Raw genomic sequence first — 17,570 nt, 5'->3', positions numbered from 1 at the left:
GAAACGCAGCTCTGGAAATTAAGACAAACCATCCAATATGGGAGAGTAAAAGTTTTACAATGCAGGTGATATCAAATCTATGCATTAAAACTGTAATAAGTAACAACAACTACACAGTAAAAAAAGACGACACAGTCATCAGCTTTAGAGTTTTTGTTGTCTGCGTCCTCAGTGATAATGATAATATCCGGTGGTGAAAAGCAAAATCTGTCTTCAGAGAAGATTAGGTTTCATACAAGCACCGGACCGATAAATCTGTTTCAATTAACACAAAACACATTTTCAAAAAAAAAAAGGGGAAGTTTTGTAAAATGCTATATCTTTTATCTGTTAGTTGGATGTTTTATTTAATCGACACAAGTAAGAAAAAAAACTTCAGGGTTTTTACTAATCAACACCACTCCATTTGAAACAAAAATGAATTTGGTGCTAAGATGACACTAGTTGAGAGAGAGAGAGAGAGAGAGAGAGAGAGAGAGAGAGAGAGAGAGAGAGAGAGAGAGAGAGAGAGAGAGAGAGAGAGAGAGAGAGAGAAAACATCTAAATTAAACAGAACAAAAAACATCACTGCACCCAGAAACGCAGTGTTAAACGACAAAGAGCAGCTGTCATGTCGACCACCCCATGTTTTCTGCGGTGTTGTCTGATGTCAAACTGTCTGTGACTTTGTTACTGATTTTCTTTCTGTTTAAACTGTAATCTTTAATAAAATGTTGAAGCTTATTTGGGTGTTGGAGGATTTCTACTGTTTCTGATGCTTTTCAACGTTTGCTATGATGAGATTCACTGACAACCTAAAGCTGTTTACACAGGGAATCGGCAGAGCTGTCTGCACACCAGCTGATGGTGAAAACAGAGTTCAGATACAGATGAGTTGTAGAGCAGGAGAAGAATGGAGGACAAAGAGAAGATGTTTTGACAACTTCTTTCCCTGGACCATCACAAGGAGAGTGTGAGAGTACTGGGAGTACGATGGATGAGCTTGTAGCGCTGCTAGGAGACAGCAGCAGTATCTTTGAGACGGCACTGCGGGAGCACGTTCTGGACTCCAGCATCTCTCCACATGTGGATAAAAGACTTCAGATAAACCCGTATGTGTCCTGTGGTCAAATGAGTCAATGTTTCTGTCCGCTTTCAGGAAGATCATATATCAGGTGTTGAAGATGAGAAAGACATGAAAAGTGAAAGTTGCAAAAGCCAAGGTGTGGGTGCACCAGCTCCCATCGCATGGGTGACCAGCATTCATGTGAATTTACCACTGATGCAGAAGAGTATTTAGGGAATTCAGGTAAGACACGTGTTAGTATTCATGTAATTTTCCCCGGATGCCTGGAGGTACAGTATTTCAGCAGGACCCTGCCAGACCTCAGCCTTTCTTAACCAATCATATGATAAAGGTGTATCACAATATTAAAATCACAACTAGAGGAAGAGCAGTGAAGAGAATTTATCTTTTTAAAATTCAGAAGCAGGGGATGCAGCCAAGTCTCAGCATGGTGTGTTCCTCAAAGCCTGGAGAGTTTGATTTCATTACGGTATGCAGAGCTGCAAACCTTGCAACCACACCAGATGAGAGGGAAACACAAGCATGTGTTCAAGACTTTGGAAGCACCACCAAGCTCCTTAAATAACTATTTCTGCTGGGGTGACTTCACTGCAGCAAATGATTAACTACTGTGTATCAGCGGTGGAAAAAAGGATGTGGAAATGTTTTACAAGTCTGTTTTTCTGATGTCGCCCTAGTGACGCTTCTCGGTAAAGTGGAAACAATAATTAAAGATCATCATCAAAAAAAAAAAAGAAGAAGCGTCAGCTAAAAAAGTAGCTGCAGGTTGAACATTACTTACAGGTTTTCCAGAAGGGCCTCTCTCTCCTAGACCACCAGGTTTCCCCTTCAAAAGAGAGAAATCAGCATTTGGAAGATTCAAAATTCAATTTAAATTTAGTCTGATAAAGTAGTGACAGCTGTAAAAGGAAACTGCGAAATGGAAAAAAGTAACAGGAGCAATAATGGCAAAGGACGATGAGATTAAGACACAACAGGCAGGAATAGACAAAGTAATTAAAAATATCCTTCCCTCTTATTTTCCATTAATTTAAATGCTCACCGACTAAGGAGCCATTACATACCCAAGCAAACACAAGCACACATTTCACCTGGACTCAATATCTGTTGATAAAGTCAAACATTTTACTCAACCAGATTAGATTTGCATCCTGCAAATCTTGTGCATAACTATTCAGGATTTATACATGCATATAATGTATTTAAGAACTGAAGTAAAATCATCTTCATACAGGGCCTATAAAGACTGTTTAAAACACGTGTAAATTAGCTTCAAAAGACATGAATTTTAATATTCAAAAATACATTTCTTTTTAAATGATGGAGCTGGGTGGATATTCTAAGAAAGGATGTAAAAAAGCTGAATTACTTAGGCAGGAATGTCTCAGATATGAAATAAAACTGGGACAACTTCATAGCCATTCTGCAAGAGTGTTCAGTATTAGCAATTTTAAGATGTCGTATCAATATGTATGTATTTGATGCCTAAAACAAATTTCCCTAGTGGACATTAAAGTATAACTCAACTCAACTCAACAATATCAGAGCTACTTACTATGAATCCTGGTTTTCCTTTTGGTCCAACTCCACCTTTTTCAGCCTGTAAAGAAAACAATATATAACACAGTATTAAAGGAAATTGTACGTTTTTTGTTTTTTTTTTAAATGCTGAACAAACATTTAGGTTGAAACAAATGAATAACGGAAATTAACTTCAGCACAATCAAGGCTATAACACAGCTATAAAGACCATTTGTGCAACAGTATTAGTTATTACGTTTTCCCATCGTCACCTAGACACATAATTTCCCTGAAAGGAATAATCTACCTTTGTGCCCTGAGGTCCTGGATCCCCTGGTGCTCCATCTGGTCCCAGGGGCCCCTGCAAAACAATTACACAAGATACAGACCAGGAAAAAAAAAACAACTCAACAAAGAGTTAGCAGCAACATCAAACACAAGTTTAGTCATGTACTCTACGGAGAAAAAGTGAGTTGAAACAACAGACGCTTGCTGCACCCAACCTCCCACACCAACATTAAATGGGCCTCCCAGTGTTGCGGCGCCCACACACACACACACACACACACACACACACACACCTAAATGGTGGATACACTTCAGTCAGTGGATCCTGAGACCATCATGTTTTTGTTCACTCTTTGAGAACATTTTAACAAGTGTGTGGGTTGTCATGTGTCTCTGTTTTATTTGATGTCCCAAATGGAAAGGATTCGTTCCGCTCCTTTTCTGCTGAGTCGTTGAATGCTGATCAGGTCAACACACTTTTTTTTTTTAAGATTTTTTTTGGGCTCTAGTGGCCCTTTATTGAGATGCAGACTGGAAAGGGGTAGAGAGAAAGAACGGGGAAGACACGCAGCAAAGGTGCGCGGGCTGGATTCGAACCCGCGACCGCTGCAGGAGGAGGACTGTAGCGTCAGTATATGAGCCGCCGCTTAACCCACTGCGCCACCGAGCGGCCCAGGTCAACACACTTTTAAAGCAAATCTGATTCCCTCACCGCCTTCTGAAAAACTGATACTTGTGGATCACGAGACACTGATGCAGCAGAATATTAAGTGTTTGCTCATTTTTGCATCTTCTACAGCAATAACATTTAACAAAGTTGTCCATCTTATTCAGTTTTAACCATACACCAAAACAGAGGTAAGAGTATTCAGTTCCTCAAATGACCATTGGAGGCTGACTCCTAAAGCCCGCCAGTCTCTCATTTTGATTGGCAGTTGGCATAGCCAGTAGCTAGCTGTCATCACTTTTGAAACTTAGCAATTGGCACTATACCGTATTGACTTCTAATCAAAGCTTCTGAGCTGCGAATAAAACTTAAATAGAGTTATGCATATTTTCACGAGAATATGTTTTGTTGTGGGGTTAATTAACTAATAATTAACAGACTCCCATGATTGACTGTTGATTGGCCTAAAAGGCGAAGCTTAGCTCTGGGGACGCAGCAGCCATTTTATGTCGCCATTGGAATGAAATTTGAAACAGAGGGTCCCATTGCAAAGGTCCTGCAGCTCCTCCAGCATGAAAGTGTGCTGGGACCTGCTGTCAATCAGACCATGATGCTGTAAGACTGCTGTAACCGCCGGGACAAATGTCTTGTTGTCCCTTCAGTGTCCCGTATCTCTTTCCTCCCTTACTGGTCTGTTGTCATTGTATATAATTTCTCTTAAGAGATCAATAAGGTATCATTGAACTGATAAGAATCTTCCCCTGCACTTGACCATCCCGACCAATCTAAGCTCACCTCAAATTACTTCTGATATTATCTGCAGTCTGATCTCACTGGGCAGAAAACTGGTACCATTCACCTAACGGCTCTGAAAACAAGCAGCTTGTGTTCGTATCCTCTCGTGGTCGTATGAAATAGATCCCTGTGTATAATTAAGATTTATTGCTACGCTTGTGTGAGAAAATCTCCAAGTCTTATCTAAATATGAAAATGCTTGACTTGTTGTTTTATAGATAAATATACAGCAAAGCTGGTGTACTAAACTTCAATTTGTGCCATGTCAGGCAAAAGAAGGATTTATTACTAAATTAAAGCAGTTTTGAAGTGACTGGTTAGCTAGTTGCAATAAAGTCTACATGAATGCTAATATGACAACATAAACAGAAAAATGGAAACATTAAGAACTATATTAGGACTTTTGCTCCAAATAAATGGTGATCAAATCAAAACAGGACCACCCTGAATTAAAACTAAACACACCTAAATTACCCCCCTTAAGTGCACATTTTAACTTTGGAAATCAACTACAAAGTTGATATCTTCACAATAGTAATTACAGATGAATTCAGAAGGTTTAGCAATCTCTTTCTCTGTTTTTACAATTTGTCATTTGTGATGAACAGTTGTTTACACGGTGAAAAGAGTACAAGGAAAAGATTGATGCATGTGACTGTTACTTGGATGTGAAACTTTGGGCAGAGATCTCAAACCAAAAAAAAGAAAAATCTGAAAGCAAAGTTGGCATCCTTCTGAAAGCCAGTCAGTCCAACAAAAATAATCTGTACACATCATTAGTTAAAGTTTTTCTGTATGAACATGTCTTAATCAGGTGAAGTGCACAACACTGTAAGTGATCACTGAAACGTTGGAAAGGAAATCCTCTTCGCCGGTGCTACGCATCAGTTACATAAAAATAATTTTAGTTTATTCACATCTTTCATGAAAAGCCTTCTTGAGAAACACACTATGGATAAGGCATGTCCATTAACTGATTCTGTTTCAGACAATTTTCCTATAATGGTTTTTCCTGTGCCCCGTAATGATAATAAAGCCGAAGAGCAGACAAAAGAAGAACATCATATCCCAACTCGAACGCGATGACGAGCTAACATGGGTGGATTAAAGTCAACTAAACGAGTTGCAGCATGCCGACTGCGAGCAAATGTTTCAATGGGCAAAAAGCTGAGCAAGCAGAAGATAAGGGAACAAAAGATAAAAGGAGGTGTTTACAGATGAGTGAGGAGGTGTGAGAAGTAAAACGCCGGGGCTGTAAGTCATTATTCGTTAAAGCTGTTCGACTTTTTCTCCAGAACTGGAATTTATACATCTAAGACATTTAGCAAAAAGACCATTTAAGGGGGAAGAGAAACTATATTTGATCAAACCTCTGCAAACTCCAAAGAGAACTCAGACACTGGTGAAAAGCAAAACCACTTCTAGTGCAAAAGAAAGAAGCCGTATTTACCAGAAACAGTAGGCGTAAATGTCAAAGATGTAAGTAAATAACAGGTTTAAGGTATAATAAAAGATAATAATTGGGTAATTAATTTTGACCTTAAATACATTACATTCACATATGTTGCTACATTGCTCAATCACCCCTTAAAACTGCAATTATAACTCCCAAACCTGGTCCAGATCCCAGCGATGTAGGTTTATCGACCAGTTTAAAAAGATCTAACAATTCCTCCAAAGATTCTTGGAAAAATGATTGCAACACAGGTTGATGATCACTTGTCTAACAATGATAAGTTAGAAAGGTTTCTGTTCACTTTGCAGTATGGAAACAGCTCTGGTAAAAATCACCAATGACCTGTCAGAGTCTGGACTTTTATATCTTTTCATTCTCTTTGATTTGACTGCGGCATTTGATAGTTTCTCACACCATCCTTCTTAACTGTCTTCCCTCTATTGGACTCATCAACACCTCATTAACCAGGTCTCATTCGTACCTTTCTGTTATATTCAGTCAGTTCATCAAAACATGTTTAAATCACAACCCTCTCTTGTAAAGAGTGGTGTTCCCCAATCCCCAGGGATCTTTATCATGTACTCATTACCTCTCAGTTATATCTTCTGTGAAGACAATATCCAATTCCACTGCTACGCAGATGACACTGCGTTCTATCTGTCCACATAGCCTTCTAACACGAGAATACAGAACATGTTTTTTGCGGAACTTTCTCAAATTGAACCATGATAAGACATTTTTCTCATTGGTACCAAATCCACTCTCGCTAAAACTGTTTTTCGTTAACTATTGACAGCTTTGTAGTCATTCCCTCCCCTTAAGTTAAAAGTCAAGGTGTCACCCTTGACAGCACTCTGTCTTTTACTGCTCACATTAATAATGTTACACAATCTGCTTACTTCCATCTATGAAACATCAGCCATCTCCGTCCATCACTCACACCCAACACTGCAGTTCTTGCTCATGCTCTAGTCACATCCCGATCGCTTACTGTAATTCCCTTCATGTTGGTTTACCACACCAGTCCCTACATAGGTTGCAGCTAGTTAAGAATTCAGCTGCTCGTATCATCTCCAGAACTTCTTCTGCAGAACACATCACACCCATCCTCAACCAGCTTCAGTGACTCCTGGTTCACTTTAAAAATTGATTTAAAAATTCTGCTACTCACCTGCAAAGCCCTCCATAATCTAGTTCCTTCATACTCTCAGACCTTTAGCTACCTTACACACCATCTCACACACTCATATCTTCCTCAGCCTCCCTTCTCTCCTCTCCAATCCACCTGCCCATTTATCCTCTAAGGGGTGTAGAGCTTTCGCTAACTCTGCCCCAAGACTCTGCAGCTCTTTTCCTCAGGGTCTCCATACCAGACTCTTTCCACATCTTCAAAACCCACTTTAAGACTCATCCGTGTAATCTGGCACATCCCACATGAAAAACAACCTGTTGTTTTGTTAGTTGAGTATTTAATTTTTTTTATGGCATTATGCTATGGTATTATATTGCTCTTTTGTTGTTATTTATATAACTGATGTTCTCTGTGAAGTGTCCTTGAGTGTTGTGAAAGGCGCCTATTAATAAAGTGTATTATTATTATTTATCAGTAAACACTGTTGCATTACCTTTTATAATTTTATCTGGAAATCACACACAACATACTTGTAAATTTGGCTCAATTAAAAACTAATCAAATCATTACAAAATGTAAAAAAATATTCATTAGTTAAAAATAGTTAATTAAAACATATTGCATATTCATAAAAGGGTGAAAAAAATCAAAACTTTTGCTGCTTATAATACAATAATCACAATTCTGACCAGATTTTTCAACTTATGTTTTCATGACAGTCTCACTTTAAAAAAAGAAAAGCAAATCTCCTGCTATGTGTAACCCAACATTTTTAAATGGTTAATGATAATCTGTTAATGATATGCTTTTACTTGCAGGGATTTTAGGCTTTGTAAACATGACAGGATCATTAAGGTACCTGTTAAGATTATCCAATGTCAGTATAAGTAACAATTTATCCTATAATGGAAGATAATTGAGTTTTACGTTATTGTTGTTTTTGTTGCTACGAAATCTGAGTCAAAGTTTAGCAAATCTCAGTGAATGCAAACCATCAGTCAGAAATGTGAAGTTCTGCTTTCTCCTTTGCCTTGCCGTTCGTCTTTCAGCCACTAGGTGTCCCACTGGTACTACTACACCTCACCCACCTGACAATCCCATCATTTATCCTAACAGGAGATTCATGGCATCCATAAAACAGTTGTAACTGTAACTGCTAAAACATTCAGGCCAAGTGGAACAACAAACACATGCTTTGAACTGCTTTCATTCTGGTTTATGAGAACGGCCCAGTGATGTGAAACAGACAACTGCAGGTCTGAAAAAAAGGACGTTTTAATAGCAAAGGAACTTTTAATAGGCTGAACTGAGGCAGAGTATTTCCAAAAAATAAGGGGAGCTCTTACCATTCTGCCCTTTGGCCCAGCGATGCCTGGACCGCCCCTCTGTCCCTGCGGACCCTTTGAGAAAAAGGACAAGAAAGACATATTTTATTTCTCCATCCCATCACTAAGAACCACCGCTAGGTAAATATGACGGTGATGAGAGTGTGATACTTACTAGTGCACCTTGCATGCCGATGTCGCCTGGACTTCCTGGTGTCCCTGGATAACCCTTTTAGAACAGCAGAAAAAGACAAACAGTACAGATGGATTTAAACTGTCGACATTTGCTTGACCTCTGGCTGCATGTCAACAAACAGGAGCCAGAACCTAAACCGTTTAGGGTTTCCTTTTAAAGAAGATAAACTGTTGTTTCAGCTCTGTGTCTGTTGTGCCTCCACGAAGGTTTAAGGTACCTTTGAATGTAAAGCACAGCAAAAGTGTAAAAACATGCAGTAAAAAGTGGTTATATCTGCAACTGGGAGGGATTAAGTGTCATGTCAAAGTGTCAAAGTGTTTTGAACAACTTTCATTATTGTCAGAAAAAAAGATACCAATGGTACCATTGGGTGTGTGTTATGGATGAGAGTAATAACAACCAGTTGTTATTACTCTCATCCATAACACACACTCGTTTCACCCATAAAGAAGCACAACTATAATAACAAAAAAAGTGGCAATACAATAACTAAGAAAGAAAAAAAATCTGATCACTGTAGTCAGTCAGAGCTCCATGAGATTAACTTGAAATCTGTTTTGAATCAGCCCGAGGCCTTCACACTGAACAGCCATCCCTCTTTAATCAGGCAACAGCACAACACTAACTGGTTCACAATTGGTTCATGTCAAGTTACAAAGCTTCTTTATCACAAAAAAAAACAAACACACACGCACACACATGCACAAGCTGAATTAACCATTGTTCTAACCAGCCTTGTCTGTAGCCACTGGGGCTCAGCCTGACATTCACTTCAATCAGAAACCACTTATGAAACATTGGCACCCAAAAAAAATAGGGAGTGCCGGTGCATGGAAGCATTCAGGAATTGATAAAGGCCTGAAGTGAAACACACCATTCCAGTTGCCATGACAACAGGCAGCATCATGAACCCTTAGCAATATTTTAAAGCTACATCAAAGACACATCACAAAATATGTAATGATGGGAAGTAACCAACTTTATTTAATACGACATGCCGTCTACCAACACCGTGACTAAATCTGCATTTGAAAACCTCATCAGAATGCTTCACCAGAGAGATCCCTCTCCCATTTGCACAAGTCCAAGTTATCCTTTCAGAGTTCGGGAGTTTTACGCCAAAATAACTGACTTGTAGTCAAGCAGGATGACTGAACCATACCTGCACCGTGCACTTTACATTTGATGATGACCTATTTAAAGACTCACTTCCTACAAATGCCACACTTTCCTGTTTACCATGTGGGTCAATGTGGTAACACTAAAGCCCAAACAGCCAATGTCTTTCTGAACCGGTCCAGATAAATGCAGAGGGTTTTGTCAGGCACGGCATCTGGTGAAAAAGCTATGCCAAAACTAAACATACATATCTCAAGACTTTAAACCGCAATGATCAAGGTCAGTGTTAGCAACAACCGCCATCAGTGCTGTTCGTCTACAAGGTGCAGATGGAACTTTGCTACTGCTGATGCAAGGAGAGGAGGAAGGTGTGTCTGTAGGCAGGGAGTTAACAGGATGGATGTAGTGAAAGAGGACATGGAGTTAGTTTGTGTGAGAGAAGAGGATGCAGAGGATAGGGATGGATGGAGACGCAGGGGTTGCCACAAGTTTAATTATGGTAACACCAGAGGTGGATAGTAACGAGTTACATTTACTCCGTTACATTTACTTGAGTAAGTTTTGGGAAATTTTGTACTTTTAGGAGTAGTTTTGAACCACTATACTTTTTACTTTTACTTGAGTAGATTTGTGAAGAAGAAACTGTTACTCTTACTCCGCTACATTAGGCTACGTTGAGCTGTTACTTTTCTTTTATCCCTTTTATCCGCGTACGTGTCAATCTCATGACATCACTGGGTGATTCTTTGGGAAAAATGTTTGTTTTTGCATTTTTGTCACATTTACACAGACTCAAACACACACACAGTTTCTATGAGTTCATGGGCTTGTTCTAGTTCTGCCTGGTTAAAAAAGAAAAGTACAAAGGCTTGAAATGTTGTGCTACTTGTGCTTAATTTATTTTTTTATTCTGTTATTCTTTTATTATTTATTAAAGTACTTGAATTTACTTTAAGATTATTTTAATTTAAGTTATTTTTTATTAATTTTATTTTTATTTTTTATTATTTTATTGATTTAATTTGCCTGAAGATGATTATTTTGTACTTTTGTCTGTTTGAATGGTTGTGTTAAAAAAATAAATCAGACGTTACTCAACAGTTACTCAGTATTTGAGTAGTTTTTCTCAAAGTCATTATTTGGATGACTACTTTTTACTTCTACTTGAGTCATATTATTCTGTAGTAACAGTACTTTTACTTGAGTACAGTTTTTGGCTACTCTACCCACCTCTGGGTAACACTCCAAATCATATCGGTTATCTACTGGCGTTTGTAATTCCATTAAAAAAAGTCCTGAAGAAGATTCCGAGCTCAGCAGAATCTCCTGTGTGGCTCCACTCACCTGTGGCCCCTTCTCCCCGACTGGACCCGTCGGACCCGCTGGTCCCCGGTCGCCCTGGTGAGGCAACAATGAACAATGAAGCGGACGGATCAAACAGCTAAAACTGTACAAGTAAAAACCCAACCCTGTGTTCTTTAAAGGCACTTTTCCTTAAAAAAAAACAACAACTTTGAAACTGATGGTTTTAATTGTGACGCTCGCTGCGTGACGTTCAGAGCTGGGAGATGCTGGTGGAGGTCTTCGTCCACTTCTTCATGTTAGCAGAAGGTGTAGTGGAAACACCAGTTTCAAAATCGAATTGAATCTGTATATAACGTGAAAGGAATTTGTTGGCTTTCAGGGTATGACTGGTGCTGACAGACTGAATCGGGGGGGAGGATTTTGTGTAAGAGGAGTAGGAGGACAAGTAAGAATCTGACAAGCTGATAGCTTGCCATCACAAGAACATGTTCTGACAAACGGGCTTTCTGGATCGGAAAGAAAGAGCAACAGGCCGAGATACAGGGAACAATGGAGATGGGGGGTAAGAAGGTGGGTGTCGACAATAGCCCGCCTTTCCACAGGCTATATCAGGTAGTATCAAGTTTATACTTTAGGAACTCATGTTAATCAAATCTGGAGATACAGTACATAAACTTAATTGCTAAGATGAACATTTTTAATTTTCTCTGTCCATTTCAGCTGCTGGGCAGGTTGAGAGGCAGTTCTAACGACGTATATTTGACAATATTGTTATTGATGTGGACGTGAGCGTGTTGAGTGTTTATACAAGCTTTTTGTTCTGGGGCCTTTGGGGCCTCAAGTCATAGGCTTAATTATAGGGGTCTGCCAGGGGCAGGCAAGCAGCTGATGCTGTCTGACAGCCTAATGACTTACAAACACGCTCCTTACCTTTTCACCAGGAACTCCCATCGCCCCAGCTATCCCAATTAGGCCTACCGGACCCTGGAGAGGAGAGGAGAGGAGAAGAATGGTGTTAAACATAAACACGACAGACAAAAAAAAAAAAAAGTACAAAATGTCTGTCATGACACCTGGAATGCACGAGGTCACAGATTACATCGGGGTGTTTATGTCCTGCTGATTTCAGCAGATTTTAGAGTTTATTCTCACTGCTGCTTCTTTTGAGCAACAAAGATGCAGTTTAGGGCTCCTGCATTATCACATTTTTACTGCATGACGAATGGCTAATTCAGAAAATGATAAGGACCATGGAACTAATTCTTTTTGGGTTTTTTTTAGCCTTTTTTTTCTGATGCGGTAAGAATGAATGGACTCACTGGCAAAACACACTGGTTTATCTCGGTTGATCCTGATTTTTCTGGCGTTTGCTTCCTGAAATGTCTGTTTTTTGCCCAGTTTGCTCTTTGCTTTCAAGTTATATTTTGAAAGTGCATTTCTCTCCTTGCGTGTGTAGTCCAGTGTTTTCCTGAAGTTAAAACAACACATTATCATAGTGTAAACTTTCATCAAAAGCCCAAAGTCTCAAAAATGAAATATCAATCCACTGGAGTGATAGTGTGGATGTTGTCTCTGCAGGTGAACAACGGTTATTTTAACTTTTTATGTGTACAAAAGGTGTATAAAAGGGGCTGTACTAGTTTTGTCACGGCTATTCTGTCATAAAAGTTGACCATAAAAGTTGACCATGAACTGCATCAGTATGAGGCAGAGATGATGAGCTCTCCTCCTTTTACGTCTATTGGACGCCCTTTGCTCAACATCAGTAGTTGACTTTTATGGACCTATAACAAAATAGCACCGACCAGCTGGAGATAACGCTACAAACAGCACTTTTTTTACACTTTATGGACACACGTAAAGTTGAAATGATAGTGACTTTAATGATCTTCTTCAGCGACTAAACCCACAGGTGGATGTTTCCAAAAAAACAACATCTGCAAACACTAACATTGTGACTTTTATCAGCTGGATATGATACACGTATCATTAACACATCAGTACCTTATTTCTTTATTTTCTCAAACACAACTTTAACTTTGCTTTCTTTTCAGTACCGAAGAATGGTGAAATTATGTGAAATTACCTATTGCTCCACTTAACAATAAGGGAGCAGAAGTACCTGCCAGTAACAGAAGCTTATTAAAAATGGTTCTTCATCGGTTTTGCAATCCATATCTTTTTAAAGCAATGTAATGTCAGGAGAGACACAAGAGAACATTTGGACACAATTGGATGAACTTGGTTTTGTTATAAACAGGATATACTAGGGCTGGGTGATTTTGGACAAAAACAAAATCCCCATTTTTTTCTCTGAAAACCCGATTTTTGATTTCGATTTTTTGGTAAAACTACAAAAGACAATGGAATAAATTGTTTCAAATATTTTATCTTTATTTTTAAAGAAAAATAGCAAACAAATGTCCCTATTGGGAATGAAGTGCAATTGAAAGATACTGTAAATCCTCCTTGAGTTTAGTAAAGTGACAACATTTACAATTTTCTTGACCAAACAAAGATGACTAGACGAGCTCTGTCTGTAATGCAGACAGCTGCAAAAAAGGAAAATCGATTTTCCGATTTTCCTTTTTTTAACATCGTCTTGATTAATAAATCCGATTTAGATTTAAAATCGATTAATCGCACAGCCCTAGGCTATACTATTTTGTCATAACCCCCCCTCACCCAAACTACTCTATAAAAGAATTGTTGAGTGAAAAACACGAATGTAGATGTAGAAGTTATCAGGAGCGTAACCAGCTCGGATCTGGAAGAGGAACCAAGCACGGCCAGCCTCATCGGCCACCGGTCTGAAGTTCAGGAACAACAGCTCAGGAAGATTTACGAGCTGCCGGTTACACACTCAGTCATAAATGTTAAATGTAATTTCTTTTCTGTTAATACGCTTGCGTTTGTTTGAAAATCGTGAAAGAATGAAAATTAACAGCAAACATTGAAGACGGGGACGACAGAGCAACAAGCACTGATTACAAGGCTGGAGCCACAATATTAACACATGCAGCACCTCTGCGCTTGCAGTCATCCACCCGCGGGTGCTGAACATCCCCTCGTTTCAGCAGCAATAATTTATAACACTTCCTGCTTGCAGACCATTGTGGCGAACCGCTGAAGGCAGCGTGGTCAGACTGCGGCTGTGTCTGTCATGTGGGCCAATTTCTAAAGCTGCATTCGCTGCACGGCGTTCACTCGACAACTTCCACAGGGCTCTCCACCCGTTTTTCCGCCGCGTATATATACGTAGCATCTTTCATTTGCTTGTGTTTCTTCCCACTCCTTTTGACTTTCCATTTGTGTACCGAGAAAAAGAGATAAGAAGGAGCAGTCTGAGGGTGAGGCGAGTTGACCGGCGAGAAACAGACCACCAAGATAAACACAAAGAGACTTTGTTCGGAGAACAAGCCGAGCAGGCTGGAAGCGGTGCTCATGTAACATCAGTCCAGGAGCATTACCCCGATGAATGCATGGAAAGCACTTGAGCAATGGTTTAATGACAGTGAGGCGATGCCGCCTCCAGGCATGGGAACAGGAGTCTTAATTTGACCTCAAATCCCTTCATTGGGCGCCCTGTATCGTGTAACTGCGGGCGATGGTTTTACAGGGTTTTCCTTCTGAAGAGAACCTGACAGGGGGGGCTTTAATCGTGTTCTCTCGCAGGTGATCTGGTTTCTCCGGCAGGTCCTGAGGATTACTAGGGTACTCCTGTAAATGCAGCTGGAGTCACATGCACTTACAAGTTTTGGGATTTTGTCTCAAGGACATGTAAATCAAATGCTGACATGCGTGCAACGTTTCAAAGACCTGAGCGTGACATGAAAATGGAAGTCGGCAGCTCATCTAAATTGGTTAAAACTGCTCTAAGCTCTTAAAATATCAAGCACAATTTCCCTTAAGATGGTTTACGGGAGGCCTTCTGGTGATACGACAGCTCTCTGCGCAGACAGGTGGATTAAACCTTCAATGCATCAAATGTTAAAACGGTTTCTCTGTTTCTTACACAACTAATTTATATGGAAAGTGATGTAATGGCTTTCATTAGAGTCTCCATATGTTTTAGAGGTTTTTTTTTCCTTTTTCAGCATAGCTCCATGGTTCCTGTTTGGCTTCAAAGGCAGTCTACTCAGTCAGTGCTTAATGCCTCTCATATGTGCACTGCAACAACACAGTCCCACATGGCCCACTCGGCTGCCTCTACTATGCACAGAATGCAAATATTAACACTAAGGGGCCTCCGGGAGGGACAGGCATGCATTCGACGATGAGTCCAGTGGTGTTTGTGAGGAAAGCTAAGCACTTCCCTGCGAGTACAGTTCCTCCGCTACTATTAACTGAGAGGTTAAAAAGCATTGTTGTCTGATTTTGTTATGGGAAGACTGCAGGGCCTCTTTATGGACAAATGTCCAGCTGTCCTTATACTTAAACGGTAAGTACTATAAATACGATTCCCGGCAAACAACATGAATCTCAGACTTTACAAAAAGTCTCAAACAAATGTGTGACCTAAATGAAGTCCAACATTTATTTTGTGATAAAAGCAAGTCATAAAAACATGACGACATCAGCAAGTTTCCCCTCATCTGCTGTAAATATGTTTCGAACGGGTCCTGCATCTTCATCATCATCTGAACCCTGACAATCCAGATGTATGAAATAATAAGACGGAAAAGTTGAGTTGTTTTTTTTGTGAAGTGATGATTGGAACTAAAAAGAAATGCAAATACATTTCCTTCGATGAGCATTGGATTATGTTTGATACATTTATTCAGTTTAAATGTCTTCTTTTATGAAGCACATTTAAAACAACTGTTTAGACAAAAGTGCAGTCTCTCTTGATTTTATAAAGAGTTTCAAATCCAGTTCATGTTGGATGGAATTATAGGCGTGAAAGGGATTTACCTGGGGTCCGATTTTTCCAACATTTCCCATGTCTCCTTTCTCCCCCTGAAAGCATGAAACAGAGTACTGATTAAGTTATCTGATTAAAGAGCTCTACACAACCATCCTGTCCCACCTCCTGCAAGATACTCACGCGATACCCAAAGGCCAAAAAGGAGCATATACATAAAATGCAGCGGCTGAGATCAAAATGTCCCATTTTATCATGATGGCAATTAAATGAATCCTTTTCTCTCATAATTAAGAACATCTTTACAGCACAGTCCACAACACACGAGGGGTTCAAAGCTTGAGACAGTGGTCAGATGAGAGAAGCAGCATGAAAATGAGACACTTTGAAGATGCCAATGAACTCCACAGCTGCAGGCGAGCCACCGAAGGAAAACAGAAGTGGCACCTAAACGTACAGAATAGTTAGATGAACTGAGAGGACAACAGTCAGGCTGCAACGGGACGCCCTGTCCTACACATACATGCATTCAGATACCGGTAAGTAAATCTAACAGAACATTTTTGGGGAATCAAAAATCTTGAAGTGCAGAATCTAAAGTTCAAAAAGAAAAGTTATCAAACTCGCATTTGTTTGGATGATTGTTCCTAAAAATACCAAACACAAATTTAGCATCTCAACTCCACCGCCTCTTCCATGGGGTGTGTGTGTTTCTGTCATTCAGCTTCGCGCTGATGCAGCCAGATGTGAAATTGGGTGGAGATAAATATGCTGGAAAATTTTCTCAGATCCGGCTCTGTAACGTCACAGTACTGTGAATCTGTTCACTCAGTGGGATGCAATCAGACATACACGGCCCTGAACAAAACAACGGGGACTGTTATCTTTGGGGGTTTTGATTTGGTAGTTACATCAGTTTAATCTAAGAAACGGTAACAATTCACGGGTACAAGTGCTGCACCGCAAGAAACACCTCAGACGTAAAAAAGCACCATCTTTGACAAAAAAAACTTTAAATATACCAATAATTCCCAGAAGACTTTGTTATCATTAGTAAATTGACTGAACATCTTAACTGTTGATATGAATTAAGGGCACATTGCTGCTTCTATCACATCCTGCTGATTTTAGTCCACAAAACTAGTAAACTGTATTAGATTATTGTTAAGATTGATGTTTCGAGAGTATATCTTCACTAGCACCAAGGTATGGAGGACCTTCAAGACTCAAATGGTGTAAGCTTGCTGTCTACATCTGCTTATATAGTTATCCCTGTAGTTCACCAGTTAATTAAAACCCTTTTGTCTGCGTCTGACTTTTTCTTGCCACTGTTTGGCTTAAGGTTTTTCTCCCACTAGGGGAGTTTTTACCCGCGATTGTTTATGTTATGTTTATGTAGTAATTGCTCGGGGGTCATGTTCTGAGTCTCTGGAAAGCACCTAGAGACAACGTCTGTTGTAATAAACGCAATATAAATAAAATGTAATTTAATTTAATTAACTCAGATATACAAAAACAAAAAAACCTCTGAAAAAAAAGGTAATCGTGAGTTGTAAGAGACACGCCGATGTTACAACATGGACCACCAACAAGTCTGACCAGGGTACAGGGACGTTTGAGGGTTAGATGTCTTCAAATCAAACACCTTGAAAGATGCTGGACAACAACAGAGGTTACGATCTTGTGTAACCTCAAGATCCAGACGGATAAACTTGTGATGGTTAACCAAGCAGACACTGAGGTTATTGCAACAGAAAAAGGCAGCATGGATGGATGCAACGATCTGAAGTGGCAGCAACATCAAGAAGAAGGAACGTGAGAAGCTACAAATACACC

General features: G+C 39.7%; 1 protein-coding gene across 1 annotated transcript in view; it reads right to left on the bottom strand.

Annotated features, from left to right (window-relative positions):
* The window catches only part of LOC133458602 (collagen alpha-1(XXIV) chain), a 130,872-nt gene that overhangs the window by 36,648 nt on the left and 76,654 nt on the right, over nucleotides 1-17,570 (bottom strand). The window contains exons 24-31 of the mRNA XM_061738670.1: nucleotides 15,785-15,829; nucleotides 11,801-11,854; nucleotides 10,910-10,963; nucleotides 8,426-8,479; nucleotides 8,272-8,325; nucleotides 2,895-2,948; nucleotides 2,622-2,666; nucleotides 1,848-1,892 (exon numbers count right to left, since the gene is read on the bottom strand). Coding sequence (XP_061594654.1) covers nucleotides 1,848-1,892; nucleotides 2,622-2,666; nucleotides 2,895-2,948; nucleotides 8,272-8,325; nucleotides 8,426-8,479; nucleotides 10,910-10,963; nucleotides 11,801-11,854; nucleotides 15,785-15,829 — 405 coding nt within the window. The remainder of the gene's footprint in view (nucleotides 1-1,847; nucleotides 1,893-2,621; nucleotides 2,667-2,894; nucleotides 2,949-8,271; nucleotides 8,326-8,425; nucleotides 8,480-10,909; nucleotides 10,964-11,800; nucleotides 11,855-15,784; nucleotides 15,830-17,570) is intronic.

This window comes from Cololabis saira, chromosome 13, assembly GCF_033807715.1.
Source record: "Cololabis saira isolate AMF1-May2022 chromosome 13, fColSai1.1, whole genome shotgun sequence".
Classification (NCBI taxonomy): domain Eukaryota; kingdom Metazoa; phylum Chordata; class Actinopteri; order Beloniformes; family Belonidae; genus Cololabis; species Cololabis saira.
Note: the sequence above shows the minus strand (reverse complement) of the source record. Positions and strands in the feature narration are given on the sequence as shown.